We start from the raw sequence: 27591 nt of genomic DNA, 5'->3' as shown, positions 1-27591 counted from the left end.
AGCAAATCTTGGAATATGCAGGGAGCCTCCCCTATACTGTCCCTGGTGGAGTAGGGCATCCTACTTTGCTGGGGCTCCTGCTCCAATTCACTTGTGGGGGACAGGTGCTGTGCTGCCCCTAATCCTAGGAAGAGGAGGGTTCTACTATGTGTGTGGCAGACTCACGCTTGTATTTATAATGGTGAGTGAGCAAATGGATCATGTGGGGTGGTGGATCAAAATGAGCCAGGGGCCTGGGGAGGGTGTGTGGATGGGGGAAACTACCTCGGCCTTGGCTCAGCATGAGACCTGTCAATGCTGGTCCTGGGCTCAAAGGCAGTCCTAGCCCCAGTCTGGCCAGGAGAAAGTGACAGTGAAGGATAATGGCTGGAGTATTTGTCCCCATGCCCTCCCTTAGCTCTTGCAATGTTGTTGCCCTGGCTGGGCCTGCCCTCTTGTGCTCCCTCTGCCCGAGGGTAGCATTTCTCACTAGATACTGCAAAGCTGGCGTGGGCAGGTATCTTTTTAGTACCAAGCTGCCTCCCTTCCTCCTGCCCCAGCCATCTGGACAAACAGCCGGGGCGGCCTGTGAGGGTGAAGCAGCCACTGACCATGTTTTGATAAGAGGAACAATAAAATGAAGAAAAAAGTGACGCTCGTCTGTCTGGGGCGGGGGGCTCAGGAAGCGCAATTTCCTCAGATCTGGTGGGGGGGGCTCAGGAATTCTCCCTCTATGGCGCCCTCCGCCCCCCCCTCCCTCCGGGGGGCCTGGTGCCCTAGAAACTCCCCCACGCGCCGTCGCTTTAGAGGTCCCCTCGGGGAACGGAACTGGGGAGCTGTTGAAGAGTTCGGACCGGAAGTGAGTTGCAAGGGGCGGAGCCCGAGGGGGGTCCAGCGCTGAGCGTGACCCGGCGGGGGCGGGGGCGGAAGTGCCCGAAGCCGGGGGCCGAGGAGGCTCCAGGACACCGAGTCGGCCCATCCCCCCCCTCCCCGCCAGGGGCCGGCGGTGGCGCGGTGAGTAACCAGCCCCCGGCTCCGTGACAACCGCAGCACGTTCCTCCCTTCGTGACACGGTTTCTATAGCAACGACAGGACGTTGCCGCGCCAGCGGTGCGGTCTCTCCGTGTCCCCTGCCCCCCCCCTCCGGCACCGTCTCCCCGGGCTGGTGCGGTGTCCTAGAGTCGGTGCCATATGACCTGCGGGCCCCCCCCCCGGTGAGAAATTCCCGGTTTGGTGCCGTGTCCCAAATCTTCCCCCGCGCCACCATGGTGCCGTTCCCGGGGACAGGGCTACATCTCCACTTCCCCAAGTGTGAGCTGCCCGGGGCAGTGCCACGTCCCCTGCCCGAGACCCACGGGCCTTCGACCAGGCTCTGTGAGTAAACCCCTTCACTGCCACAGCCCCCACTCTTCTCCCAGCGTAAGCCACTTGGCTTCATCTCCTAGGCTGGATTGCTGGTCCATCAGCATCCCTGCTTCTCACCATGAGCTCCAGTCCAGTCCAACTGGGATGGATGTCTAAGCAGGGTGTGCAAGGCAAGTCACCTGTATGGGGACCTCCTCTCTCCCTTTAACATTTTCATATAATTAAAAGAACCTCACTCATTATGGTCAGTGTCACACCACTTACATTCTGAAATCCACTTTCCTGGACTTCCTTGCAACAAACTCTGCTATCAGATCATAATGATCCTCGTTTGATGCGACTTCCTTCTCAATGGACAAAATGGCAGGTCCACTCAGTCTCTTTTGCAACATAGTTGACTGTAGATAGTTCTTAATTTTTAATTTGGAAAAACTTCACTCCCCTGAATCCACTGTGGCTGGGATTATCAGCAAAATCCTGAGGGCTATTGCTGTGTTTGGGAGCAATCCCCCATTTTAGGGATGCTCAGCCAGCATTGTAAAATAGAAGGGTTTATTGTTTATTAGTCCTTAGCAGAAAGGACAGAATGTTACCATATGGTTCATCTCGGCCAACCCAGAGCCTTCTGACCCCTCATTTTGTCCCAGTTCAGGACCGTCTCTAGCTTTAGCAGCCCACATTTAACAACACTCCACCTGGCCCCTCTTCAGTCCTTTGTTTTTGTTCCCCTGCAAATGTGGCTGGCTTTCTGCAGAGATGAGAACCAGAGGTTTTTCCTTCATTAGTAGGGGACCTGGCTTTGGTGCTTCTGGAGTGACATGCACATGGTGTGGTATAAGGGATGACCTTCCCCCCTCCCACACCCTCAGTTCCTTCTTGCTGCCAGTGATTGTTTACCTGCCCAAGTGGACAAGGTTTTCTTTGCTGAGCATTGGAGTGTGGCACCTCTTCTCTGCTTTCTTCTATCCATCTTAGACTACTTGCTGCAGCTCAGGAAACAGTCTAGAGCATTTTTCCTTCCAAATGCACCTTGCTTTCATCTCTGCATTCCACCCACAGATCCAAGATCTCACTGTTTTCTCATGACATGACAGTCAGATTCCTGAGGGTCTTTGAAAGGCTTTACCCGCACTTGTGGATCTCTGTCCCATGCTGGGATCGTACCCAGATTCTGTCCAGCTCACCAGCTTTGTTCGCTCTAATTTTTTCCATCTATATGCTGATTTTATTATGTGCATCAAGGCATGTGTGGCTGTGCACCACCAGAAGAAATATATGCTGTGGCCATTCTGCTAATCAGCTGGGAGGTGTTTGAATCCCTCCCGGGTGGCTTTCCAAGTGCTCAGTTTATAGGGAACACTGCTCATCGGCCTGCTCCTCACGCCACGGGGCTCCTGCTCCCTATCCCACTTGTCTTGGAAGGTCATTTTGTCAATGAGACAAGTCTTGGAGATCAAAGCCTTGACCTTGGAATTGCCTTATGGAGTTTATAGGGAACACTGCTCATCGGCCTGCTCCTCACGCCACTGGGCTCCTGCTCCCTATCCCACTTGTCTTGGAAGGTCATTTTGTCAATGAGACAAGTCTTGGAGATCAAAGCCTTGACCTTGGAATTGCCTTATGGAGTTTTTGTAAGGACAAGGTCTAATTGCAGCCCCATGTGGCCTTCCTGCTGAAGGCAGTGTTTTTCTTACATGTGAACCAGGACATATTCCTGCCTGTGTTCTCTCCCAAGCTACACAAGACAGCAGAGGAGAGGTGTCCATGGCCCTCCCGACACAACATAGGCAGGAATATGTCCTGATTTTCGTGGAAGGAAGACACCGTCTTCAACAGGAAGGCCAGGTGGGGCTGCAGCTGGACCTTGTCCTTATAAAAAATAGGGATGTAAAATTGTGATTAATCAGCTAATAGTCAGTGGAATTTCCATCAACTACTTGATTAGTCGATAAAGGCGGGAGTGCTCACTACCCCTGCTGCAGCTCTGCAGTTTAAATGTAGGAGGAACCAAGTGCACAGCAGCCTGCTCCTACTACATTTAAACTGCAGAGCCACTGTGGGGTTAGCTCCCAGGAGTGGTGTGAGCAGGGGCACAGCAGTTCCATTCTGTGCTGGCCCCGGGAGCTAACCCCGCTGCAGCTCTGGTTTTGAAATGTCGTAAGAGCCACAGTAGTCGGGGACTCAGCATAAACTTCAGTCCACAATTGCACCGGGTCCCGTGCTGCACCTCTGTCTTTTAAATGTAGTAAGAACTGGGTGGCTCTTACTACATTTCAAAGGCAGTGCCACTGTGCCTTTGCCTCCCCTGTCCCCCACCCCCACTGCAGAGATGGTGCTGGGGGGAACTGGGTTTTAGGCTGGCTCCCCCCAAGCACTGACTCCTGCTCCCCCTACCCCTTTGTTGCCTCTGTTACAGAAGCAGCAAGGCGGAAGGGGGAATGTGAGTGGTTGACTCAACAAACATAGGCTTATCAGGTAATCGGGTAGTCAACTATTCAACTACACTTTTACATCCCTAATAACAAACTCTTTGCTTGGGGTGTACCAAACCTTTCCACAAATTCACCCAGTTCTTCACTACAGCAGTCAGGATGAAGGGCCTTCCAGTTTCCTTACGAGGATTTCTAACTGGATCACCTTGCATAAGGACCTGTTATAAGGTGGATCTACTGCCGATCGTCCTAGCTTGTTTGACTAGAGTTCAGGCATCTTCAGCAGCCTTCCTAGCACTCATCTTGATTCGGGACATCTGTAGAGCCATGATGTGGTTCTTGGTTCACATTTCATTATGCAATCAGCCAGCTGGCCAGAAACAATTCTGGGTTTTGGAAGAGCTGTGTTACAGTCTGTGTGGCCATGAGTTCCTATCTGTCTCCACAGGTCCTATGTGGAGTCATCTCATGTGCAATGGACATGAGCAAGAGCTCAAAGAAGAAAACACAGTTACCTGTTGTGTCACTGGGGTTCTTCAAGATGTTGCTCATGTTCATTCCATGACTCACCCTCTTTTTTCACTGATGGAGTTTCCAGCAAACAGGAATTGAGGGTGAGGGGAGCTGGCTATGCCCCTTATGCCATGCAGGCACCACTTCAGGGGCCTCCAGCACTGGTCCCCTATGGATACTGCCATGTGGCAAGCGCATCCAGCTAATATGGAAGATGAGCAATCAGAGCCTCTCCTGCCCATAGGACAGTCCCGGGTGGCTGCCTTGGGCCCTGTACTTTGAGGCACAGGGCAGCCTGGGGAATAATTGGGGGCCTGGAGCTGGCAGCAGAGGTCAGGCCCCCCTGCACACACCAGCAGGAGCTGTGCAGAGCAGAGCAGTCTAGCCCAAGCCTTCTCTGCTCTGCTTCATCACAGCAGCTGTAAGTGCAGCAACCTGGCCCAGTTTGCTCTGCTCTTCCAAGTGACGTGGCTGAAAGCCAGGCTGAGGAGAGTGCAGCAGGCTGGGGCCAGGTCTCTCTGCTTCAGCCTCTGCAGTGAGAACTCCTGGTGCCAGTGCCAGGCCCCCCAGTAATCCTTCCAGGGCACTTTGCTCAGGGGAAGAGTTGCGATGGGGACAGGGCAGCAGCACAGTAGAGGCGGGGACAAGTGGAGCTTGGGGGAAGGGGTGGAATGTGGGTGGAGCAGGGGCAGGGCAGGGCTGCGGGCGGAGCAGGTCCTGTGATGGGCACAGTTTGAAGAACAAGTCACGTAACAGGCAGCTTTCTTTTCTCAGCACCAACAATACAGCATGTAGGGAAAACTGAGACACACAGATCCTATTCATATAAAATATTATAGAAAATTTCCATTCCATCACACCCCTTTCCCACCTATCCCAGTAGTACTATCTCCCCAGGGATGGTGCCACATCCCACTATCATCCCCAGAGACAGTGGTGCATCCCCCATCCCTCAGGTGTGATTTCCCCTCGTCTCCCCCCTCCAGGCACAGTGGCCAGGGTGGGACTGAGATTTACATTGTCCAATCAATGTCTGCTTTCTGTTGTATGGCCCAGCCTGACTTGAAGGCTCCAGTGAAGGCTGGGGGCCCAGTCATGCCAGGGGCTGCCAAAAGACATGGTGAAAGCTCTGCCTGGAGACCCTTCCAGTTCTGGAGCGTGGAAGAGGTCTGGGGTGGCCAGGATATCGAGATGCAAATTGCAGTGCAGGGAGGGGGGGAAATCCATGTGCCCCAGCAGTTCCCTGATGTGCTCACCCTAGCAGTGTGGTGGTGGGAGTGCTGCAGCAGGGCATTCCCATAACCAGCCACTCCCTCCCCATCTCCCCAGGGGCCAGAGTGGCACCATGAAGGTGAAGCTGAAGAATGTGTTTGTCATTTACTTCCTAGTGTCGGTGATTGGGCTTATGTACGCGCTGCTGCAGCTGGGTGAGTTTGGGGGCTGAGCGCAGAGCAGGTTTGTGGGCTTGGACAGCACCGTTGAGCCAAGAACCATTCTCTGTCCGTACCACAGAGTGCAGTGCCAGCAGTCACTGGCCCCTGAATGTTCTCTCTCCCCCAGTGAAGCAGCCAGCCCTTGGGGACAGCTTGTCTGGGTGCCCATCCTACTGAGTGCTAGTTCCTGCCCCAGCTCCACTGGGTGTCTGTGTAAAGAGCTAGGGCTTCAGAAAGAGATATTGGTGAGGGATTGGACTGGGGGAAAGGGCACAGGCCCTATCTCAGGGAGTTTGAGAAGTCCCAGGAATGCTTGAGGGCCAGACAGTGGATTAGGAGGGAGCATGGCCCTTGTTTGGGAGCAGGGATGGGAGCCCTGTTGTTTCCTGACTGGGGATGGGTCCAGCTGGGGAATCATCCCTAGGGGAGAGGCTGGAGCTATGCAGCTCCCTGTTGGGAATGGGTCTGGCTGGGAGCCTGCTGCTCCTCAGCAGGGAGATGAGGAAGGGCTGAGAGCACCCTGAATCAGTGGATTTCAAGTCTGGCAGGGAACACTCAGGGAAGCAGGCTGGTGGGCTGGCTGGGTCCCAAAGATCTCCCCTCTGTGATCTGTCTGCCTTCTCTGCTCGGCTCCAGGGCAGCCCTGCGACTGCTCCCAGCACCTGAGATCGGCCAGTGAACTATTGCATGGCAAGGACAAGAAGATCTCCCAGCTGCTGAGTGAGGTGAAGCGGCTGCAAGCCCATGGAAAAGGTTCCGACCTGGAGGGACCAGCACTGCCCATTATCTATGCCATCACACCCACCTATGCCAGGTGGGAGCTCCTCTAGGGGGAGCTGAAGGGGAATTGGCCATGCTGGGAATAAGCTGGGCTTGGGGAAATGGGGGGTTTCTGAGGGTGGGAAGAATCTCCATGTGAGAAATGACTCCAAAGCTGGATTCAGCAGCCTGAAATCCAGCTGCAAAGGAGAGCAGGGGCCTGCAGGTAGCAGGTTAGGGCCTGTGACACTCTGGGAACCTCCCAGCAGGCCCTGCCGCAGTGTTAGCAGCCAGGGAGCTGAAAGGGGCCCTATTACCCCTGCCAAGCACCAGTCAGTGTTACAGAAACACTTCAGTGGTTCTCAAGCACTCAAGGAAGCAACCTCTGCAGAAGCTACAAAAATATTTTGCAAAACAACTAACTGGTTTGCCTCCTCCCAGTCTCCTCAGATGAGATCATGAGCGTGGGTTTCCACCCCCCAACTACTGTTGCCTTGCTGGGGTAAGACATGGCTGAGGGGAAGAATATCCCTCCAGCAGACAGCACTGGTGTTAAACCCATTAGTGCTGGACGAGCTGAGAGTTCTCTAGTGCCAAGCACTGGCAACTCCAATACCCAAGAGGTGCTCCGCAGAACCCCGCTGCTTCATCTCTGCCAGGAGGAACAGTCGGACCCCACAGCCTGCTCCCCCTTGCCCACCCTGCTCTGCCTCATCAATGCTTTCCTTGAAGGCTACCTCTTGTTCTTATTTTTTCTCCTACCACCACCTTCTCCAAGTGGTGTGCTTCTCTTACTTTTACCCCTTTATTGTAGCTCCCTTGTTTTCCAGGCCAGTCTGGTGCATTCCTCTATTGTTTCCCCCTCCCACTCCAGGCTGAGCGGATGCATTTCTCTATTGTTTTCTCTCTTCCACAGGCTGGTGCAGAAGGCTGAGCTGGTGCGCATCTCGCAGACCTTCCTGCACGTGAAGAACTTCCACTGGATCGTGGTGGAGGACTCCCCGGTAAAGACCCAGTTGGTGTCAGAGCTGCTGGCCCAGAGTGGCCTGCGCTTCACCCATCTACACACAGAGACGCCCAAAGAGCACAAGCGCAAGGAGAGCGATCCCAACTGGCTGAAGCCCCGTGGTGTGGAGCAGCGAAACCTGGCTCTGCAGTGGCTGCGGGAGAACCGGGAGCTCAGTGAGGAGGGCATAGTCTACTTCGCCGATGATGACAACACCTACAGTCTGCGCCTCTTTGACGAGGTGGGTGCTGTGTAATTAGGAGTGGGATGGTGGCAGAGCGGTAGAGGCAGACTGGGAGTGATGGGGAAGTGGGGACGGCAGGTGTTACAGATCCATACAATCAGAGCTACAGGCCTACCTCTGGAACAGTCTATCAGGAACCTCTTCTGTGAGCCAGTCCCCTTTGAGTGTCCCCTGTAAGAAGCCTGAGCTACATGGTTTCACTACTTCTTGAGCCAGTTCTTCTGGACCTGCAGCTCCCCTGCAGCACAGGGAGTCCAGCTGAGACAGACCCCGATGGAAACTGGTTCGCTCTCCAGGGCTCAGTGCCCCTCGCCAAGCACTGGAAGACACACTGCACTGTCAAAACAGTTGGCTTTATTAGTCCTTTGGAGCACACCATAGGGTGTGCTTAGGTTAGCACAGAGAACAGATGTTAAAACACAGTCCATTCTGGTAGCCTGGAGCCCAGCCAAGCTGACGTGATCACCGTGGTTTAAGCGGTCTCTGATCCTTCGATTCTCTGTCAGGCTCTAGAACCCTCGCTGCCTCCTGCACTTATCCCTCTTTTTATATCTCCAATCCTTGGATCTGGCGCTGAGATCAGCCTCAGGAAACATCCTGTTTTCCTACAGATATTACGTCTTGCACCTTAGAGAAGGTCTGCTTGCATCAGCTGCTCTCCCACTTTGGATTTACCCAAGTCCCACTCCTGGGGCTGCTTCCATTGGTTCCCTTTCCCAGGTCCTGTGCTTAGCCCAGTTCCCTTTGGGTCTGTCTTCATACTGTCACAAACTCATCAGCCGTGCAGACCCTTCAGTTCCCTGTGCACTAGCTACACTTTAAGTTTGTCACAACAGATCTTCTAGAGTTTCTGCAGTCCAGCCAGGTTTTACAAATCTTCCAGTGCAGTGCTCCTGCTCTCTTAACTGCATTTGTGAAGATATTCTCCCAGCAGGGTGGAGGCTTCCAGGTAGATCACACTCAGGGGCTTTTGCACACCCCGAAACCTCGATATACGCTCCAGGTGTCAGTTCGACTTAAGCAGTAAAGCCTTTCTGAAGTGTTCACAGTCCCCAGTATCAACTCCATCCATGTGGCTGAATGCCTCTATAGCTATGGGTCCAAGTGAGGGGTCAGACAGAAGAGCCAGTTTACAAGGTTACCCTGGTTCAAATCACAGGCCTTCTCAACGGCAGTGAGACAGATATCAATATCTTCCTCCTCCCTCAACTGAGGCAACAATTTGGTGTCTAGGTTCCCCGTGAAATTGGCATCTTTCCTCACTTGTCCTGCTGTGGGTCCTCTCACCCCTCTGCTTCTCCGTATCCAGTTCCTGCTTTCACTCCTCTGAGCTCTTCACTGTTCTTCCTCATGCTTTGTTGCTTCTCCCCCTCAGTTCATTGGCGCCGAGAGGGAACAATCCACTAGCACCTTCACTCTTGGCACCAAGTCCCACCACTTCAGGTCTCTCAATGGAGAGCCAGGTTGCAAGGACCTCAGCTGGACAGGGAACTGGGTCTTGTGGATGCTGCTGCTGCCTCTCACTGTCACACCTGCTTAGAACCTGCTTGGATCTGGAACCTGCTGCTTGACCCGAAAATCCTTCTCCAGCTGTGCAGCCAGGTGTGCCTTGTTGGGCTTCCGATGCTCAACCCTCTTTGCTGCACAGGTTTGTGTTGCTTGATTTAGGGAGCTGCCCACTGACCGTTTTCTTGCTATTCCCTTTAACTATTCTGGTTTTACTGCTGCAAGTCACTTACAGCAAAATACCCTGGATTCATTCAGCATCGCACTGCTACCACCAATTGCACAGAGTCACAAGATCAGTGATATGGTCCTGGTTGGGAGGAGTCTCTTAAGAGGAATCCCTTCAGTGTGCCAGTCCCCATAGGGGTTCCTCTGGGAGGGAAGCAGTGTAAGGCACGCCGCTTACCATCTCCTGAAACTGCTCCTCTGGGCCTGCCGCACTCCTGGGTCTCGCTGTGAGCTCCATTCAGCGAGTGCAGCTGACTGACTGGCACATTCTCCAGGGATCAACACCCCTCACCAAGCACTGTCAGAAACACTCACACTGTGTGGTCAAACCAGTCGGGTTTATTAGTCCTCTGGAACATGCCATAGGGAGTGCTTAGGTAGCACAGAGAACAGACGTTAAAGCACAGTCCAGTCTGGTTAGCCCGGAGCCCAGCTAAGCTGTTGTGAGCCCCTTCGTTCAAGCTCTCTTGGTTCAAGCCGACTCGAAACTCTCCAGTCCTCAGATCTCAAAACTGCTCAGCCCCCTCTCTAAGATAGCACTCATAAAATATTACAGCTGGGAGAGGGTGACAGGCAAGAGTGGGTGGCAGGGCACTGGGAGAGGGTGTAGAGAAGGGTGAGCGCAGGGCGCTGGGAGAGGGGGAAGGGAAGAGTGGGCGCAGGGCGCTGGGAGAGGGGAAAGGAAAGGGAGGGCACTGGGAGAGGGGGAAGGGAAGGGTGGCGCTGGGAGAGGGGAAAGGGAAGGATGGGCGCAGGTCGCTGGGAGAGGGGAAAGGGAAGGGAGGGCGCTGGGAGAGGGGGAAGGGAAGGGTGGGCGCAGGTCACTGGGAGAGGGGAAAGGGAAGGGAGGGCGCTGGGAGAGGGGGAAGGGAAGGGTGGACGCAGGTCGCTGGGAGAGGGGAAAGGGAAGGGTGAGCAAGAGGCGCTGGGAGAGGGTGAAGGGAAGGATGGGCGCAGGGCGCTGGGAGAGGGTGAAGGGAAGGGTGATCACAGGGCGCTGGGAGAGGGTGAAGGGAAGGGTGGGCGCAGGGCGCTGGGAGAGGGAAAAGGGAAGGGTGGGCTCTGGGAGAGGGGGAAGGGAAGGGTGGGCACAGGGCGCTGGGAGAGAGGGAAGGGAAGGGTGGGCATAGGGCGCTGGGAGAGGGGGAAGGGAAGGGTGGGCACAGGGCGCTGGGAGAGGGGGAAGGGAAGGGTGAGCACAGGGCGCTGGGAGAGGGGGAAGGGAAGGGTGAGCACAGGGCGCTGGGAGAGGGAAAAGGGAAGGGAGGGCGCTGGGAGAGGGGGAAGAGAAGGGTGGGTGCAGGTCGCTGGGAGAGGGGAAAGGGAAGGGAGGGCGCTGGGAGAGGGGGAAGGGAAGGGTGAGCACAGGGTGCTGGGAGAGGGTGAAGGGAAGGAAGGGCACTGGGCGAGGGGAAAGGGAAGGGAGGGTGCTGGGAGAGGGGGAAGGGAAGGGAGGGCGCTGGGAGAGGGGGAAGGGAAGGGTGGGTGCAGGTCGCTGGGAGAGGGGGAAGGGAAGGGTGAGCACAGGGCACTGGGAGAGGGAAAAGGGAAGGGTGGGCACTGGGAGAGGGAAGGGAAGGGTGGGCGCTAGGAGAGGGGAAAGGGAAGGGTGGGCGCAGGGCGCTGGGTGAGGGGGAAGGGAAGGGAGGGCGCTGGGAGAGGGGGAAGGGAAGGGTGGGCGCAGGGCGCTGGGAGAGGGGGAAGAGAAGGGTGGGCGCAGGGCGCTGAGAGAGGGGAAAGGGAAGGGAGGGCGCTGGGAGAGGGGGATGGGAAGGGTGGGCGCTGGGTGAGGGGGAAGGGAAGGGAGGGCGCTGGGAGAGGGGGATGGGAAGGGTGGGCACAGGGTGCTGGGAGAGGGGAAAGGGAAGGGTGGGCGCTGGGAGAGGGGGAAGGGAAGGGTGGGCGCAGGGCACTGGGAGAGAGGGAAGGGAAGGGTGAGCACAGCGCTGGGAGAGGGGGAAGGGAAGAGAGGGCGCTGGGAGAGGTGAAAGGGAAGGGTGGGCACAGGGCGCTGGGAGAGGGGGAAGGGAAGGGTGGGCGTAGGGCACTGGGAGAGGGGGAAGGGAAGGATGAGCACAGAGCGCTGGGAGAGGGGGAAGGGAAGGGTGGGCGCAGGGTGCTGGGAGAGGGGGAAGGGAAGGCGCTGGGAGAGGGGGAAGGGAAGGGAAGGCGCTGGGAGAGGGGGAAGGGAAGGGAGGGCGCTGGGAGAGGGGGATGGGAAAGATGGGCGCAGGGCGCTGGGAGAGGGGAAAGGGAAGGGAGGGCGCTGGGAGAGGGGGAAGGGAAGGGTGGGCGCTGGGAGAGGGGGAAGGGAAGGGAGGGCGCTGGGAGAGGGGGATGGGAAGGGTGCGCTGGGAGAGGGGAAAGGGAAGGGTGGGCGCTGGGAGAGGGGGACAGGAAGGGTGGGCGCTGGGGGAGAGGGAAGGGAAGGGAGGGTGCTGGGAGAGGGGGATGGGAAGGGTGGGCGCAGGGCGCTAGGAGAGGGGGAAGGGAAGGGTGGGCGCTGGGAGAGGGGGAAGGGAAGGGAGGGTGCTGGGAGAGGGAGATGGGAAGGGTGGGCGCAGGGCGCTGGGAGAGGGGAAAGGGAAGGGTGGGCACAGGGCGCTGGGAGAGGGGGAAGGGAAGGGAGGGCGCTGGGAGAGGGGGAAGGGAAGGGTGGGCGCTGGGAGAGGGGGAAGGGAAGGGTGGGCACAGGGCGCTGGGAGGGGGGGAAGGGAAGGGAGGGCGCAGGGCGCTGGGAGAGGGGGAAGGGAAGGGTGGGCGCAGGGCGCTGGGAGAGGGGGAAGGGAAGGGTGGGCGCTGGGAGAGGGGGAAGGGAAGGGAGGGTGCTGGGAGAGGGGGATGGGAAGGGTGGGCGCAGGGCGCTGGGAGAGGGGAAAGGGAAGGGTGGGCGCAGGGCGCTGGGAGAGGGGGAAGGGAAGGGTGGGCACAGGGCGCTGGGAGAGGGGGAAGGGAAGGGTGAGCACAGGGCGCTGGGAGAGGGGGAAGGGAAGGGTGGGCGCAGGGCGCTGGGAGAGGGGGATGGGAAGGGTGAACACAGGGCGCTGGGAGAGGGAAAAGGGAAGGGAGGACGCTGGGAGAGGGGGAAGAGAAGGGTGGGCGCAGGTCGCTGGGAGAGGGGAAAGGGAAGGGAGGGCGCTGGGAGAGGGGGAAGGGAAGGGTGAGCACAGGGTGCTGGGAGAGGGGAAAGGGAAGAGTGGGCGCAGGGCGCTGGGAGAGGGTGAAGGGAAGGGTGAGCACAGGGCGCTGGGAGAGGGAAAAGGGAAGGGAGGGCGCTGGGAGAGGGGGAAGAGAAGGGTGAGCACAGGGTGCTGGGAGAGGGGAAAGGGAAGAGTGGGCGCAGGGCGCTGGGAGAGGGGAAAGGGAAGGGAGGGCGCTGGGAGAGGGGGAAGGGAAGGGAGGGCACTGGGAGAGGGGGAAGAGAAGGGTGGGCGCAGGTCGCTGGGAGACGGGGAAGGGAAGGGTGGGCGCTGGGAGAGGGGAAAGGGAAGGGTGGGCGCAGGGCGCTGGGAGAGGGGGAAGGGAAGGGTGAGCACAGGGCGCTGGGAGAGGGAAAAGGGAAGGGAGGGCGCTGGGTGAGGGGGAAGAGAAGGGTGGGCGCAGGTCGCTGGGAGACGGGGAAGGGAAGGGTGGGCGCTGGGAGAGGGGGAAGGGAAGGGTGGGCGCAGGGCGCTGGGAGAGGGGGATGGGAAGGGTGGGCGCAGGGCGCTGGGAGAGGGGGAAGGGAAGGGTGGGCGCAGGGCACTGGGAGGGGGAAGGGAAGGGTGGGCGCAGGGCGCTGGGAGAGGGGGAAGAGAAGGGTGGGCGCAGGTCGCTGGGAGAGGGGAAAGGGAAGGGAGGGCGCTGGGAGAGGGGGAAGGGAAGGGTGAGCACAGGGTGCTGGGAGAGGGGAAAGGGAAGAGTGGGCGCAGGGCGCTGGGAGAGGGTGAAGGGAAGGGTGAGCACAGGGCGCTGGGAGAGGGAAAAGGGAAGGGAGGGCGCTGGGAGAGGGGGAAGAGAAGGGTGAGCACAGGGTGCTGGGAGAGGGGAAAGGGAAGAGTGGGCGCAGGGCGCTGGGAGAGGGGAAAGGGAAGGGAAGGGAGGGCGCTGGGAGAGGGGGAAGGGAAGGGTGAGCACAGGGTGCTGGGAGAGGGGAAAGGGAAGAGTGGGCGCAGGGCGCTGGGAGAGGGTGAAGGGAAGGGAGGGCGCTGGGAGAGGGGAAAGGGAAGGGAGGGTGCTGGGAGAGGGGGAAGGGAAGGGTGAGCACAGGGCACTGGGAGAGGGAAAAGGGAAGGGTGGGCGCTGGGAGAGGGGGAAGGGAAGGGTGGGCGCAGGGCGCTGGGAGAGGGGGAAGGGAAGGGTGAGCACAGGGCACTGGGAGAGGGAAAAGGGAAGGGAGGGCGCTGGGAGAGGGGGAAGGGAAGGGAGGGCACTGGGAGAGGGGGAAGAGAAGGGTGGGCGCAGGTCGCTGGGAGACGGGGAAGGGAAGGGTGGGCGCTGGGAGAGGGGAAAGGGAAGGGTGGGCGCAGGGCGCTGGGAGAGGGGGAAGGGAAGGGTGAGCACAGGGCGCTGGGAGAGGGAAAAGGGAAGGGAGGGCGCTGGGTGAGGGGGAAGAGAAGGGTGGGCGCAGGTCGCTGGGAGACGGGGAAGGGAAGGGTGGGCGCTGGGAGAGGGGGAAGGGAAGGGTGGGCGCAGGGCGCTGGGAGAGGGGGATGGGAAGGGTGGGCGCAGGGCGCTGGGAGAGGGGGAAGGGAAGGGTGGGCGCAGGGCACTGGGAGGGGGAAGGGAAGGGTGGGCGCAGGGCGCTGGGAGAGGGGGAAGGGAAGGGTGGGCGCAGGGCGCTGGGAGAGGGGGAAGGGAAGGGTGGGCGCAGGGCGGTGGGAGAGGGGGATGGGAAGGGTGGGCGCAGGGCGCTGGGAGAGGGGGAAGGGAAGGGTGGGCGCAGGGCACTGGGAGGGGGAAGGGAAGGGTGGGCGCAGGGCGCTGGGAGAGGGGGAAGGGAAGGGTGGGCGCAGGGCGCTGGGAGAGGGGGAAGGGAAGGGTGGGCGCAGGGCGCTGGGAGAGGGGGAAGGGAAGGGTGGGTGCAGGGCGCTGGGAGAGGGGGAAGGGAAGGGTGGGCGCAGGGCGCTGGGAGAGGGGGAAGGGAAGGGTGGGCACAGGGCGGTGGGAGAGGGGGAAGGGAAGGGTGGGCGCAGGGCGGTGGGAGAGGGAGAAGGGAAGGGTGTGCACAGGGCGCTGGGAGAGGGGGAAGGGAAGGGTGGGCACAGGGCGCTGGGAGAGGGGGAAGGGAAGGGTGGGCGCAGGGCACTGGAGGCAGGATGGGAATGATGGGGAAGGGGTGGGCAGCAGGGTGCTAGAGTTTGGAGAGGTGGTAGTATACTGGAGGCAGGGAATGGGGCAATGGGAGCTGGGAAATATTTGTCTTGTCCCCCCCACATGGGGGTGTCTTGCTACTACTGATACACCCATCTCTCCCCCACAGATCCGCTCCACCAAGCGTGTTTCAGTTTGGCCCGTGGGGCTGGTGGGTGGCCTGCGCTTCGAGCGCCCCCTGGTGGAGAAGGGCAAGGTCGTGGGTTTCTACACAGCCTGGAAGCCTAACCGGCCCTTCCCCATGGACATGGCCGGCTTCGCTATTGCTCTGCAGCTGCTGCTTGCCAATCGTGAGGCCCGGTTCGACTTGCTGGCCGAGCGTGGCTACCTGGAGAGCAGTCTGCTGCAGTCATTGGTCTCCATTGAAGAGCTGGAGCCCCGTGCTGACAACTGCACCAAGGTGAGGAGGGGGACCCGTGTCCCCATGGTGTGTGGGTGTGTGGCTGTTGCATGAACATGGTGGCAGTCACAGCAATAAACATATATCCTCAATACCCATGGGGCTAGGAGGGCAGTGGGTGGAGGGGGTCAGAACAGAGGGTCAGGATTCCTGGGCTCTGTTCTGGACCAGGAATGAGGAATGTGAACTTTTACGTGTAGGTGGGATGGTCTCAGGTGTCTTCAGTCTCCCACCTCTGTTGCTGTGCTGGCTTGCTGGGGGTGCTGGTGTGGGGAGGGGCATGGTGTGAGGGGATCTCTCTGGACCCCACCTCTGCCTCGCACTCCTCCCTTACAGGTTCTGGTCTGGCACACGCGAACAGAGAAGCCCAAAATGAAGCAAGAGGAGCTGCTGCAGAAGCAAGGCCTGGGCTCTGACCCAAGCATTGAGGTGTGAGTGGCACCTGGAGCCACGGTGCAGGGAAGCTTGTGTAGTGAACTGGGCCAGAGCCCCACACAGGACAGCATCAGGGTGGCCACCAGAGCAATGGACTCGGGGACTGAACACCCCAGACTGCTTTATTTATTGTGACGTGCAGGGGCCCTGCCCCAACCCCTCCCCACTGGCGGAGCAGCCTCTGTTCCAGAAGCGCCAGTGCTGCCGAGGGAGCCCCCCCCATCCTCACTACTGCTGCCTGGAAGTCAGACCCTCCCAGAGGGAGGCTGTGGCTCCAGGCTCTGTTCCCCTGCCCAGCAGCTCAGAGTGCTGGGCTAGGGGCCCTGGACCCACTGCATGGCACTTGAGGATGGCGGCTTTGGTCCTTCCCTGCTGGGCAGGGCTTCAAAGTGGGGGTGGAGCTGTGAGTGCGACACGACATTCCCCCCCGGCCCACCCCACTGGCTAGTGGGCTGGGATCCCTTCCCCTACTCCAGGGAGCCTTGTGTCCCCATGTTGTGTGTGTGGCTGTTGCATGAACGTGGTGGCTGTTACGGCAATAAGCATGTTCTATCCTCAATAAAGCGCCCACCCCCACTATCCCTGCTGTCTCTCTGCCCCAGGCCCACTCCCCGCCCCACATACCCTGGTGCTTATGCCCAGCAGGCAGTGGCAGAGCTGCCCAGGCACAGAGGGTGGTGCAGGGGCAGGGTCCCTCTAATCTTGTGTGCCCCATGGGGAGAGCACAGCCCCTTGGCCCCCAGTGGGGCAAACACTTGGAGCACGAGGCTCTCCATACCAGGCCCAGGATGGGGGCGGGTCCTGTCCCGCATCACATGAAGAGCTGCTCCATATCCCTCCCATAGAGCAGCCCCAGCCCAGGACAGGCCACAGTCTCTGCAATGGGCTCCGATGGTTCTGTGTTAGCCCAGGGGGGACACCCAATGTGAGCGGCAGGGAGAGCACCAGGTCCCAGCCCTCTCTGCCCACCCCAGTCGTCCTGCTGCCGATGGATCTTCATGTGGGCGTTTCGGCTCTTGATCTTGTGGAATGTCCTGGGGACCGAGGGGGGGTGGGGTTAGTGAGGTGCCTGTGTGGGGCCTTCAGCCTCCCAGCTGCTTCTCCGCAGCAACCAGAGGCCTGGGGATGCTGCTGCTTGGAGCCCATCTCCCACCCCCCACTCTGCTGGGCATGGAGCCCAGTATTAAAGCCACTTACTTGCCGCAGCGTTTGCAGGGAAAGCTGGAGCCAGGGGGTGAGTCCTGAAGCAGCTCGGGAGTAGGTGGCGGCTGAGAGAAAGAGAAAAGGGGGAGCATTGTCCTCATCATGGACCCCCACTCTCCCAAGGGCTACAAACACAGCGGCTCCCCCTCATCCCTGAGGTCTCACATACCTGCCCAGGACCGGCCCTGCCCCCCGTGGCGCCCATCTCTGACCCGGCACCACTTCGTCTGTGACTGCGCCGCAGTCGGCTCTTGTGCAGGTAATAGAACTCCACGCATTGGGCCAGCTGCTTGGAGGGCACCTGGGGAACAGAGAGAGCTCAGTCAGCCGGTACCCCAGCACTGCTGCGAGAGGCCGGGGCTGGAGTCTGTGCCCCACAGCCAGCACTCCTGCCCTGCTCCCTACAGCATCCCCTGCTGGGAGAGAGCAGGGCTGGAGTGGCCAGGGGCTGGGATTGTGACCTTGGTTGGAAGTGGAGGGGCTGGTCTCACCGCACGTTGGATTTGGGCAAAGTCCTTCCTGTGCAGGGTGAAGGCTTTGGAGAAGAGGCGGCGCTCGTGGGGGCTCCACACATCACTGCCTGTGGGAAAGGAATCTGAGACAGGACATCCTGCCCTCCCCATAGCACTCCCTGCCACAGCCTGGCCCCTGCCCACCCCTCATAGCCTCTGCCCTGCCCAATGTTCCTACCCCCTCTTGCTGCTCTCAGCCCCAGGGGCTAGAACTAGGAGTGCTGGGGGTGCAGTGGCACCCTTGAGCTTGAGGTGGTTTCCATTGTAGGGTATAGTTTGGCTCAATGGCTCTCAGCCCCCTCACTACAAAAACTGTTCCAGTGCTACCTTGCTTACAGCCCTGCCCCTCACCCTGCCCCTACTCCTAACCTTGCCCCCACTCCTCTTTTATCCGGTCCTGCACAGCTGTTCTCCTTCCCCCATGCTGCCTTCATTGACCCAAGCCTCTGCCCCCTCCCCTTACCTGTGTAGTGGTAACTGGCCAGAGGGTGAGACTTGGGCCACACTGGGGTTTGCAGCAGTAGAGTCTCCAAGGCAATCTGAGGGGAGAGGAAAGCTGAGAGTGGGGTCCTGGCCCAACCTCTCCCTCCCCAGGGGGCTCCCCACCAGAACCGGCCAGGCCTCCACTCAGACACTGCCACTCACCAAGGCCCAGGGCATAGGGGGACTCTTACCATGACATTCCCACCAGCCTGGAACAGGCAGTGCAGTGCCAGCTCCTGATTGGTGCCACCCCCAGGGAGGGCGCTGGAGCAAGCCACGTCCAACAGCGTCTCCACTGCAACCAGAGAGCAGCCATCAGATGGGCCCTGGAACCTCCAGGCCCCTCACTGCACCAGTGTTCCCTCTCATTTTTTATGTCCACGTGTGGAATGAAATGTATGGGCACCAATATGGAGGTGGTGTCATCACAGAGATGATGTGGAACACGTCTCCATACAGGTGCACATAAGAAAGTTCATGCTGTACTGGGATGATCTGTGGCAGGGGTGGGGCCGAGTGTTGGGAGTGTGGGCGGAAGCTCAGGCTTGTGGGGCAGATGAGGGCTCTGGCTGAGGGTGCGGGCTCTGGGGTAGAACAGGATGAGGCATTTGGGCTCCAGGCTGGGGCCAAGAGGTTTGGAGCAGGTGGGAGTGCAGGGTCTGGGCAAGAGTTAGGGTGCAGGAGGGACTCAGGGTTGAGATCTAGGAGGGAGCTAGGGTGGTGGATTGGGCTTGGGGCTTGGGCTCTGCGTTGGGTGTGGTGTCTGGGAGGGAGATAGGATGCAGGAGGGGACACAGGGCTGGGGCAGGGAGATGGTTCCCCCATTAAGCCCTAGGCAGGGGTTCAGCAGGGAGAGATGGCTCTCCCCAAGCCCTGAAGCTGCAGCAGCCAGTGGGGAGGAGCCCTCCCAGCCAGACACTGAACAGAGCTGCCCAAGTAAACCCTAATCCTGCCCTTGAGTCCCTCTGCCTTCAGCACCTTCCTGTATCCCAAAGCTCACCCCCCAACCCAGAGCCTATGCCCCTCCTGCATCCCAGATCAGAGCCTGTACCCCTCCTGCACAGCAACCCCTCTGCTCCATCCCCACCCCAGAGCCCACACCCCTAGCCTTGCACCCCAACCTTCTGCTCCAGGGCTGAATCCCCTCCCATGCCCACCCACCACATTAATTTTGTTATGTGCACCAATATGAAGGTCGTAGTCTCCTCTGTCGCACATCACCACAGGATTGGTGCACATAAAAAAATTAATTCTGCTCAGGGGTGGGAAATATTAGAGGGAATCCTGTTTGGGGTGCAGTGCTGGGGAGGAGCTGATGGTCATGGTACGTGTAGGTTCCAGTGGCATAGGAAAGATAGGAGAGAGGTCCTGGAGGTCAATTTTAGGCTGCTAGGAAAGAGATTGAAATCTAGGACCTCAATGGTAGTGTTCTCTGAACACTTCCAGTTCCATACGCAGGACTACATAGGCAGGCAGAACTGCAGAGTCCCAACGTGTGGATGAGTTGATGGTGTAGGATGGAGGGGTTTAAATTTATTAGGAACTGGGGAAACTTTTGGGAAAGGGGGAGCCCATACAGGAAGATGGGCTCCGCCTAAACCAAAATGGAACCAGATTGCCAGCACTTAACATTAAAAAGGTAGAGCAGTTTTTAAACTAATGGCTGGGGGAAAGCCGATGGTTCATAGGAGCACATGGATCAGACAGAAACATCCTTTGGGGAAGGTCTATTAATAGAGACTCTCTGTCCTAGTGAAGAGGAGAGGATGGAAGCTGATAAAATATGGGTAAGGGCTGATGAGAAACAGTCAAATGATAAAGAGTCCCATTCAATCATATCAGGTAAAGGCAGACAGCTAAACAGTGACAAGTTTTTAAAAGTACTTATATACAAATGCTAGATCTCTAAATAAGATGGGTGAACTAGAGTGCCTCATATTGAATGAGGACATTGATATAATAGGCATCACAGAAATTTGGTGGAATGAGGATCATCAATGGGACACAGTCATACCAGGGTACAAAATATATTGGAAGGACAGAATAGAACATGCTGGTGAGGGAGTGGCCCTGTACGTGAAAGGAAGCATAGAATCAAATTAAGTAAAAATCATAAATGAACCAAATGATTCCATAGAATCTTTATGGATAGTAATTCCATGCTCTAATAATATGAATATAGCAGTAGGGATATATTATCAACCACGATAGTGATAGAGACTGTGAAATGCTAAGGGAGATTAGAAAGGCTATACAAATAAAAAAAATCAACAATAATGGGGGATTTCAACTACCCCCATATTGACTGAGTACACATAACCTCAGGACAGGACAGAGAGAGAAAGTTTCTTGGCACTTTGAATGACTGCTTCTTGGAGCAACTGGTTCTGGAACCCATAAGAGGAGAGGTAATTCTTGATTTTGTCCTAAGTGGAGTGCAGAATTTGGTTCAAGAGGTGAATATAGCTGGACCACTTGGAAATAGTGACCATAATATAATTACATTTAACTTACTTATAGTGGGAAAAACACTACAGCCGCCCAATACTGTGGCATTTAATTTCAGAAAAGGGAACTACCCAAAAATGAGGTTAGTTAAACAGAAATTAAAAGGTACAGTGCCAAAAGTAAAATCCCTGCAAGCTGCATGGAGACTTTTCAAAGACACTATAATAGAGGCTAAACTTAAATGTATATCCCAAATTAAAAAACAGAGTAAGAGGACCAAAAAATGTCACCAGCATTTAACAACCAAGTAAAAGAAGTAATGAGCAATTAAAATGGCATTGTTTAAAAAGAGGAAAATAGAACCATAAACTCTGTCAAATGAAGTATAAAAATATAATTAGGAAGACCGAAAAGGAATCTGAAGAACAGCTAGCCAAAACCTAAAAAAATAATAGCAATTTTTTTTAAATACATCAGAAGTAGGAAGCCTGCTAAACCACCTGTGGGGCCACTGGATGATTGAGATGTTAAAGGAGCACTCAAGGTTGATAAGGTCATTGCAAAGAATGTAAATGGATTCTTTGCTTCTGTCCTCACAGCTAAGGATGTGAGGGAGATTCCCAAATCTGAGCCAGTCTTTTTAGGTGACAAATCTGAGCAATTGTCCCAGACTGAGGTCTCATTAGAGGAGGTTTTTGGAACAAATTCATAAACTTAACAGTAATGTCATCAGAACCAGATGGCATTCACCCAAGAGTTTTGAAAGTACAGGCAGTCCCCGACTTATGCGGATCCGACTTATGTCGGATCCGCACTTATGAACGGGGCTTTTCTCGCGGCTTTGCTCGTTTGCCCCGGAGCAAAGCCGCCCAGGCAGCGGGACTCCCCCCGCCTGGGCAGCTTTGCTCCTGTCCCCCTGGTCTGCTGGGGGGATCCAGCGGCTTTGCTGGACCCCCCCAGCAGACCAGGGAGAGACAGGAGCAAAGTGCCGGCTATGCTCAGGTGTCCCTGGTCTGCTGGGTGGGTCCAGCGGCTTTGCTGGACCCCCCCAGCAGACCAGGGAGACAGGAGCAAAGCCACACGGGCAGCGGGGTCCCTCCGCCTGTGCGGCTTTGCTCGGGTCTCCCTGGTCTGCTGGGGGGGGGGGCACAGCTAGTGCCCCCCCCCCCCAGCAGACCAGGGAAATGTGGAGCAAAGCCCTGGGCCTTTGGTAGAGCAGGTGGGGTGCTGCCGGTTGGTCCCTCAGCACCGCTCCTTGGCGCTACTGGACCAACCCGGCAGCACCCCAGCTGCTCTGCCCCAGGAGTCCTGATTCAGCCGCTGCTGATCAGTTTCAGCAGCGGCTGAATCAGGACACCTGGGGCAGAGCAGCTGGGGTGCTTCTGGGTTGGTCCAGTAGCACCGCAGCGGCGCTACTGGACCAACCCAGCAGCACCCCAGCTGCTCTGCCCCAGGCGTCCCCAAGTCAGCCGCTGCTGAAACTGACCAGTGGCTGACTACAGGAAGCCCCTGCCCCTGGGCTTCCTGGAATCAGCCGCTGATCAGTTTCAGCAGCAGCAGACTTGGGGATGCCTGGGATTCTTAAGTTGAATCTGTATGTAAGTCAGAACTGGCATCCAGATTCAGCCGCTGTTGAAACTGATCAGTTTCAGCAGTGGCTGAATCTGGACGCCAGTTCCGACTTACATACAGATTCAACTTAAGAACAAACCTACAGTCCCTATCTTGTACGTAACCCGGGGACTGCCTGTATTCAAATGTGAAATTAAAGAACTACTAACTCTGGTTTGTAACCTATCCTCTTTTGGTTACCTATCCTTTGATATGATGTTACCTACCCTTTGGTATTGACTGTACCAAATGACAGGAGGATAGCTAATGTGACACCAATTTTTAAAAGGGGCAGTAGAGATGATCCTGGCAATTACAGGTTGGTAAATCTAATCTTCAGTAACAGGCAAATTGGTTGAAACTATAGTAGAGAACAGAATTGTCAAACACATGGATGTTCTTAGTGGGGTGCAGGGCGCTTACTTGGGGCAGTTCCCATTTGGTGGGGGGAGAACAGGTGTTTTTGTGCAGCCCATGCTAACCTGCAGGCATCACCAATGCAGCTCGCTGTGATTACTGGCCCAATGGGAGCTGGGTGGTGGAGTCTCAGGGCAGCTAAGGGACAGAGTTCCAGCTGGGGAAGGGGGAGGAACAGCAGCGCCCAGAGGTCTCCCCTCCCCTGCACCAGGAAGGGCTGGCCCATAATACAGGGGGTTTAGTGCCTGCACTCCCTAAAGCAACTTTCTTATTCCAGCCCTGCTGCTGGGGCTGGAGGCTGCACACAAGGAGTTGCTGTGGCCAGGGGACAGGCATGCTCCTCCAGCCCCAGCAGAGAGCTGCCATGGCCAGGGAACAGATGCACTTTGGCCTGGCCACAGTAGCTTTGTGTGCAGCATCTCCGAACCGCTGTGTGGGGCTTATTAGACAGCTGTGTAGCCATGCAGCTTAGAGGGAATTGTGACGGTGCGTTGGGGGTCCCCCGTCTCCTGCAGCCCCGAAATGGCACAAACAGACTGCACCAGCCGGTGGAATAGAGGAACTTTATTCCCTCTCCAGGATACAGCACAGCACAGATGTAATCTGGTCACAGAGCTGGGCTAGGATGCCACAGGCCACCTTGAGATGGGGGGAGACTGGGCCCCTAAACTCCAGCCCCTTTCCCTAGGCTGTCTCCTCCATGCTCCCAGCCAGCCACTCTAACTAACTCTCTTCCACTATTTGATCTGAGGAAGTGGGTCTGGCCCACGAAAGCTCATCATCTAATAAACCATCTTGTTAGTCTTTAAAGTGCTACATTGTCCTGCATTTTGCTTCAGCTACCTCTAATACCATTAACTCACAAACATCCCACTCTCCCCACCTCTAATATCATCAATTCACAGACACTTACCTTCCCCCCCCCCCCCCCCGCATCCCCCTCCTGTTCTGCAATGTGATTTGTCCTTTTCATATTTGTTCATTTTTTTAAATTGTATCCTTTGGTATATATGGTTGTGACTACTTTCTTCCACTATTTGATCTGAGGAAGTGGGTCTGGCCCACGAAAGCTCATCATCTAATAAACCATCTTGTTAGTCTTTAAAGTGCTACATAGTCCTGCATTTTGCTTCAGCTACCCCAGACTAACACGGCTACATCTCTATCATAACTCTCTTCCAGCCCTGCCCCCCAGCCAGGGCAGCATTCCCCCTTCCTTTGTTCCTCTCCATGGGGTTTATCTGGTTCAACAGGTTTGGCATCACCTTTGCATAGTGAGGTTTTCCCTGCTGGGTCTTGCTCCAGACAGCAGAGGTCACCACAGCCCAGCAAGTACCCCCACTACGTCACAGGAATCCTGCTCTGCAGCCAGACAGCAGACAGCAGCTGAGCCCTGGGAATGCTCCATCCACTGTAAAGGATATATAGGCCTGCCCCAAGGCCCATGGATGCCCTCACTGCACCCAAACAGCAACTGTCAGATGTCTATGGGGACACCCACCTCATAGGACTCCTCCATTCCCCAGACAGTAGCCATCAGTTGGGATTCCACCATCCCTCATGCTGCACCCAGACAGCAGCCACCACGTGGGCCCTGAGACCCTTTCCCCACTTGATGGGAGCCCCTCAGGCACCATCTGCTGCACCACCCGGGCTAGGGGCTGTGTCACTATCACAGATGCCTCACAACCCCCTTTTTCCACAAAAGTCAGGGTTGACTGGATCCTGCCGACAGAGCCCCAGAGAAGCCATAGGGGTGGGCTTGTCCTGCTGCCTCTCCCCTCCCCCCACCTCACTATAAGGGACATAGAGGTCTGCCTGTTAAATAGCTCCTCCACCTGATATCTCCAGTGCTGCCGCTCACCTTGGCGCTGGGTCTCTGCATCCTGCTCCAGCCTGGGCCAGGGCCTCCAGACAGGTTCAGCTTGGGGCGGGTCCAGCCAGGCCAGGTGGGGGTCCTGCAGCACTGGCAGCACTGGCTGGAATGCGGGGCCCACGTTTATCTGCCTGTGGGGGAAGGAGCAAGTGAGGAGACCTCCCTGATACTGTCCTTCCCTGACCAGCCAGTTCCCCCGCACAGGAATCCTCCCTCCCCCAGGAGATATCTAACCCAACCCCTTTGCCACACTGCCACTGAGGATGTAGCCTAGGCTCCCTCCACCCCACAAGACAGGACTTACGGGGTGTCCAGGCGCCGGAGGCGGTCAGGGCTGCCATCTGCAGAGGGAAGAGTCCAGCAGTGAAGGCCCCTGGCACAGGCAGTCCCCCACTTGCCCTGAGACAGATTTTCCTACCCCCTGCCATCTCCCGGGCCCTGCAGGATCTTCCCTGTAGCTTTGTAGCCACCAGACAAATCTTTGTGGACTTCCACCTTCCCACCACCACCACTCACGGGGACCCACCCCATATGGCCCAATGGAGGGAAAGACCCTCTCTCGTATCCCCTGCCCTGTGGCAACACTGCCACATCTGGGAATAGAACCCAGGAGTCCTGGCTCCTAAATGACCAGTCAAGCCCCTCAGCCCACATTAGAAGGTGGGGGCTCGCCTGGATCGGCACTTACCACCCAGCGAGGCACCCAGCTCAGCAAACAGCCCTGTGCCTTGGCGCAGTGGGTTGAGCATGGGGGGCGGAGTGTAGTGTGGGGAACTCGTGGCACGGTGCATCTGACTCCAATACGGGGTACCCTGATAACTGGAGGCCAGGGAACTCCCAGAAACCTGTGGGGAAGAGGAGGAGTCAGAGGCTGCAGGGGCCCAGTCTGTGAACAGGTGATGAGAGGAATGGGGTGTCATAGTCCCCCCCAGCTCTGGCACCCCAGCCCTGCTGGGTCCAGCAACTCCCTTCCCCCAGTGCTGGGAAATGCCTGGCTAACCTGGGCTACTCACACAACATGCTCGTTATTCCTGGCGGCTCCAGGAGGGTTGGCAACTCTACAACCAGCAAGACTCTCTCCCCCGCCCCCTCCTTCCCTGATTATTCCTTGTCGGTGTCTGTGTTAGCCGCCAGTCAGGCGCCCTCACTCCCTTCCAGCGAGTGATCAGGTGCTCAAATGGGCACAAGGTTGTAGACTGTGATGGGGGCTCCCTGGGCTGGCTCCCCGATTCCATTGCCCCACCCATGCTCCCCTGAGGGTTCAGGTGAGGCAGCCCCCAAACTTCCAGTGTACTCACCTGGGGACTGGCAGTGCAGCCTGCCAGTGGGGGGCTCTGCTCATGCCCCAGCTTGGCAGCAGCAACCTCTGACTCCGGCTCCCCAGGGGAGACCCCCAGCCATGGGGTAAAACCAGCAGGGAGAAACTCCAGCCCTTTGCAGTAGCGCTCAGTATCCTGCAGGGGATGAGGGGCTCAGTGTGGGGAGTGAAAACCCACAGCCAGGAGGAGAACCCTGGCATCCTGGTTCTCAGCACCAGCCCTGCTCTAGCCACTGGACTCCACTGTCCTCACCACTCATCTTGGGGGAATCTCCCCACTCCTCCCCTCCTTGGCAGCATGGTCCTGGGACTAGGTGCCCCCATCTCCCCACCACCCTCCTCATGCCAACACACCTGGTAGCAGCAGAGACTGGAGGTGGCATCAGGGGGCCAGTCTGAGGGTCCCAGGAGTCCAGCATATAGCTCAGGGCCTGTGAGCCCCTGGGGAGCTGGTACACAGGGAGGGAAGGTTAGGTTGTAACAGCAAAGAGATGGGGTCCCCCCCTTACATCCCAGCAGCCTCCCCCCAAAGCTGGGGCCCTCCCTTGCATTTCCTGTAACCCCAGAGTAGGCCCCAGAACCCCCTTGAGATGAGTTTCCCCACCTGCTCCATAACTGACACTGGGTCCGGTGCCCCTCCACATATACTCCGTGTCCATAACCCCCATCCTCCTAGACCTACACATCACAGGGGTGTCTCCCCTCCCCATAGCTCCCTCAGCTGGAGTCCGTCCTCCATATTCCCCCTGCCAGACTCCACAGCCTCTCCTCCCCCCTCCCCCCCCCGCACACACATAGCCCCTGGGAACATTCCCTAGTCCCATAACCTCCCCTTCAGCTGACTGCCCCCATCTTGCCTCCTCCCCCATCTCCTGGGCACCTGTAGCCACCCCCATTCCCTTCCTGTCACTCACCAGGCCCCGGATAGCCCCCCGGGGGGCTGTAGCTAGCAGGCTGGTTCTCCTGGTACAGGCACGGAAGGGGGGTCTCCCTGCAGTGCTGCCCATACCCACCTCCACCCTGTCCCTGCCTTGCTGGGAGGCTGCAGTAGGGCAGAGGAGGCCCTGACCCCTCCAGCTGGCCTCCAGGGAGTTGCGGCAGCAGGGGACTGCCAGGCGGGTATCCCTCCTGTGGAATGGCAGAGGGGTGCTGGGCCATTATCTCCTGCAGGCTGCAGCCCGGGCTCCTGGATGCCTGGGTCCCCAGTACCCATGGATTCCCAAAAGGTGGGTTAGGGAAGGCTTGGGCAAAGGGGTCCAGCCTGCGGGGGGCTGGCTCGATCTTCTGGGGCCAAAGCCCATAGGGCCCCCCCGCTGCCCTGGGCAGCTGGCTCTGCTGGGCTGAATTCCCCTCTAGGCCCCAGCTGGGCTGGCCCATGGCAGAGAATGGCCCCTGTGTGCTGGCAGGATCCCCGGCCTCCATGCTGCAGGGGAGGTAGAAGGGGTTGTAGGTGCTCATCTCAGGCTCCATCCCAGTGGCCTTGAGTCCCATAGAGAGCTGAAAGAGATGCAGAGAAAAGAGGGGGCAGCAAAGGGGTCCTGGTTAGCCAGCTCTTCTGGGAATGGAACCCAGAAGTCCTAGCTTCTAACCCACCTGCTTTAACCACTAGAGCCCTTTCCCCTCCCGGAGCTGGGAAGAGAGCTCAGCGGTCATTGTCCCAGTTTTACAGAGGGGGAAACTGAGGCAAAGAGCAGAAGTGTGCCTTGCCCTGGATCACCCAGGCAGCCAATAGCTGAGCCGAGAATAGACTCCTGGCCATGTGTTTCCAGTCCATGCTCCGGCCAGACGCCACCAGACCCCACTCCCCTCCCAGAGCTGGGGATGGAAGCCAAGTGTCCGGGCTCCCAGTCACTCCCCCCATCCCCTTCTAATCATTAGACCCCACTCACTCTTGGTGACAGGGATAGAACCCAGCAGGAATCCAGGCTCCTCCCTCCCCCACGGTACCCACAGACGCTCGGCTGACGCCCGCCCGGGTCCCTGGCTGTTTGCAGAGGGCTCAATGCAGCGTTGCGGCGCATTGTGCTGGTCCCACAGAGACCCCCCTCCCGCTTCCTGTCAGCGCGGCGGC

At 57.8% G+C, this 27591-nt stretch overlaps 3 protein-coding genes across 5 annotated transcripts; 1 reads left to right on the top strand and 2 right to left on the bottom strand.

Annotated features, from left to right (window-relative positions):
• The first annotated feature begins 847 nt into the window (after positions 1 to 847).
• B3GAT3 (beta-1,3-glucuronyltransferase 3) lies at positions 848 to 16231 on the top strand. 3 transcript variants are annotated; one of them, XM_006118229.4, is made up of 6 exons: positions 848 to 993; positions 5619 to 5716; positions 6359 to 6536; positions 7398 to 7728; positions 14927 to 15217; positions 15554 to 16231. In XM_006118229.4, exons 2-6 carry the CDS (start codon positions 5635 to 5637, stop codon positions 15650 to 15652), a joined length of 981 nt encoding a protein of 326 aa, XP_006118291.2. In that variant the 5' UTR covers positions 848 to 993; positions 5619 to 5634; the 3' UTR covers positions 15653 to 16231. The 3 variants fall into 3 exon arrangements, with proteins under 3 accessions (XP_006118291.2, XP_014426544.2, XP_075795411.1); XM_014571058.3 differs by having other exon boundaries at positions 858 to 993; positions 5678 to 5716; XM_075939296.1 differs by lacking the exon at positions 848 to 993 and adding an exon at positions 1014 to 1353 and having other exon boundaries at positions 5678 to 5716.
• Positions 16232 to 17859: 1628 nt separating this feature from the next.
• On the bottom strand, positions 17860 to 25720 carry LOC112544975 (zinc finger protein 541-like). Its single transcript, XM_025182198.2, has 5 exons — positions 25501 to 25720; positions 24891 to 25047; positions 24507 to 24543; positions 24191 to 24333; positions 17860 to 18145 (listed from the first exon to the last, which is right to left on the bottom strand). The coding sequence occupies exons 2-5, from the start codon at positions 24991 to 24993 to the stop codon at positions 18009 to 18011; spliced, it is 420 nt and encodes a 139-aa protein (XP_025037983.2). The 5' UTR covers positions 24994 to 25047; positions 25501 to 25720; the 3' UTR covers positions 17860 to 18008.
• A 25-nt stretch (positions 25721 to 25745) lies between these two features.
• Positions 25746 to 27591, bottom strand: LOC142830955 (uncharacterized). The gene is made up of 3 exons (XM_075939297.1): positions 27410 to 27591; positions 26435 to 27017; positions 25746 to 25969 (listed from the first exon to the last, which is right to left on the bottom strand). The coding sequence occupies exons 1-3, from the start codon at positions 27539 to 27541 to the stop codon at positions 25770 to 25772; spliced, it is 915 nt and encodes a 304-aa protein (XP_075795412.1). The 5' UTR covers positions 27542 to 27591; the 3' UTR covers positions 25746 to 25769.

Source organism: Pelodiscus sinensis, chromosome 11 (genome assembly GCF_049634645.1).
Source record: "Pelodiscus sinensis isolate JC-2024 chromosome 11, ASM4963464v1, whole genome shotgun sequence".
In the NCBI taxonomy this organism is placed as follows: Eukaryota; Metazoa; Chordata; order Testudines; family Trionychidae; genus Pelodiscus; species Pelodiscus sinensis.
Note: the sequence above shows the minus strand (reverse complement) of the source record. Positions and strands in the feature narration are given on the sequence as shown.

What these genes read in the sequence shown, in the direction of transcription:
- B3GAT3 (XM_075939296.1), top strand. Translation starts at nt 1,245, where the DNA reads ATGGTGCCGTTCCCGGGGACAGGGCTACATCTCCACTTCCCCAAGTGT. An exon ending in GTACGCGCTGCTGCAGCTGG is followed by an intron (nt 5,717 to 6,358) that starts GTGAGTTTGGGG and finishes GCTCGGCTCCAG; the next exon opens with GGCAGCCCTGCGACTGCTCC. An exon ending in ATCACACCCACCTATGCCAG is followed by an intron (nt 6,537 to 7,397) that starts GTGGGAGCTCCT and finishes TCTCTTCCACAG; the next exon opens with GCTGGTGCAGAAGGCTGAGC.
- LOC112544975 (XM_025182198.2), bottom strand. Translation starts at nt 24,993, where the DNA reads ATGCACCGTGCCACGAGTTCCCCACACTACACTCCGCCCCCCATGCTC. An exon ending in CTCCGGCGCCTGGACACCCC is followed by an intron (nt 24,334 to 24,506) that starts GTAAGTCCTGTC and finishes CTTCCCCCACAG; the next exon opens with GCAGATAAACGTGGGCCCCG. An exon ending in TGCAGAGACCCAGCGCCAAG is followed by an intron (nt 18,146 to 24,190) that starts GTGAGCGGCAGC and finishes CTCTGGTTGCAG; the next exon opens with TGGAGACGCTGTTGGACGTG.
- LOC142830955 (XM_075939297.1), bottom strand. Translation starts at nt 27,541, where the DNA reads ATGCGCCGCAACGCTGCATTGAGCCCTCTGCAAACAGCCAGGGACCCG. An exon ending in TTCTATCCCTGTCACCAAGA is followed by an intron (nt 27,018 to 27,409) that starts GTGAGTGGGGTC and finishes CATCTCTTTCAG; the next exon opens with CTCTCTATGGGACTCAAGGC. An exon ending in GGGGGGCTATCCGGGGCCTG is followed by an intron (nt 25,970 to 26,434) that starts GTGAGTGACAGG and finishes CCTGTGTACCAG; the next exon opens with CTCCCCAGGGGCTCACAGGC.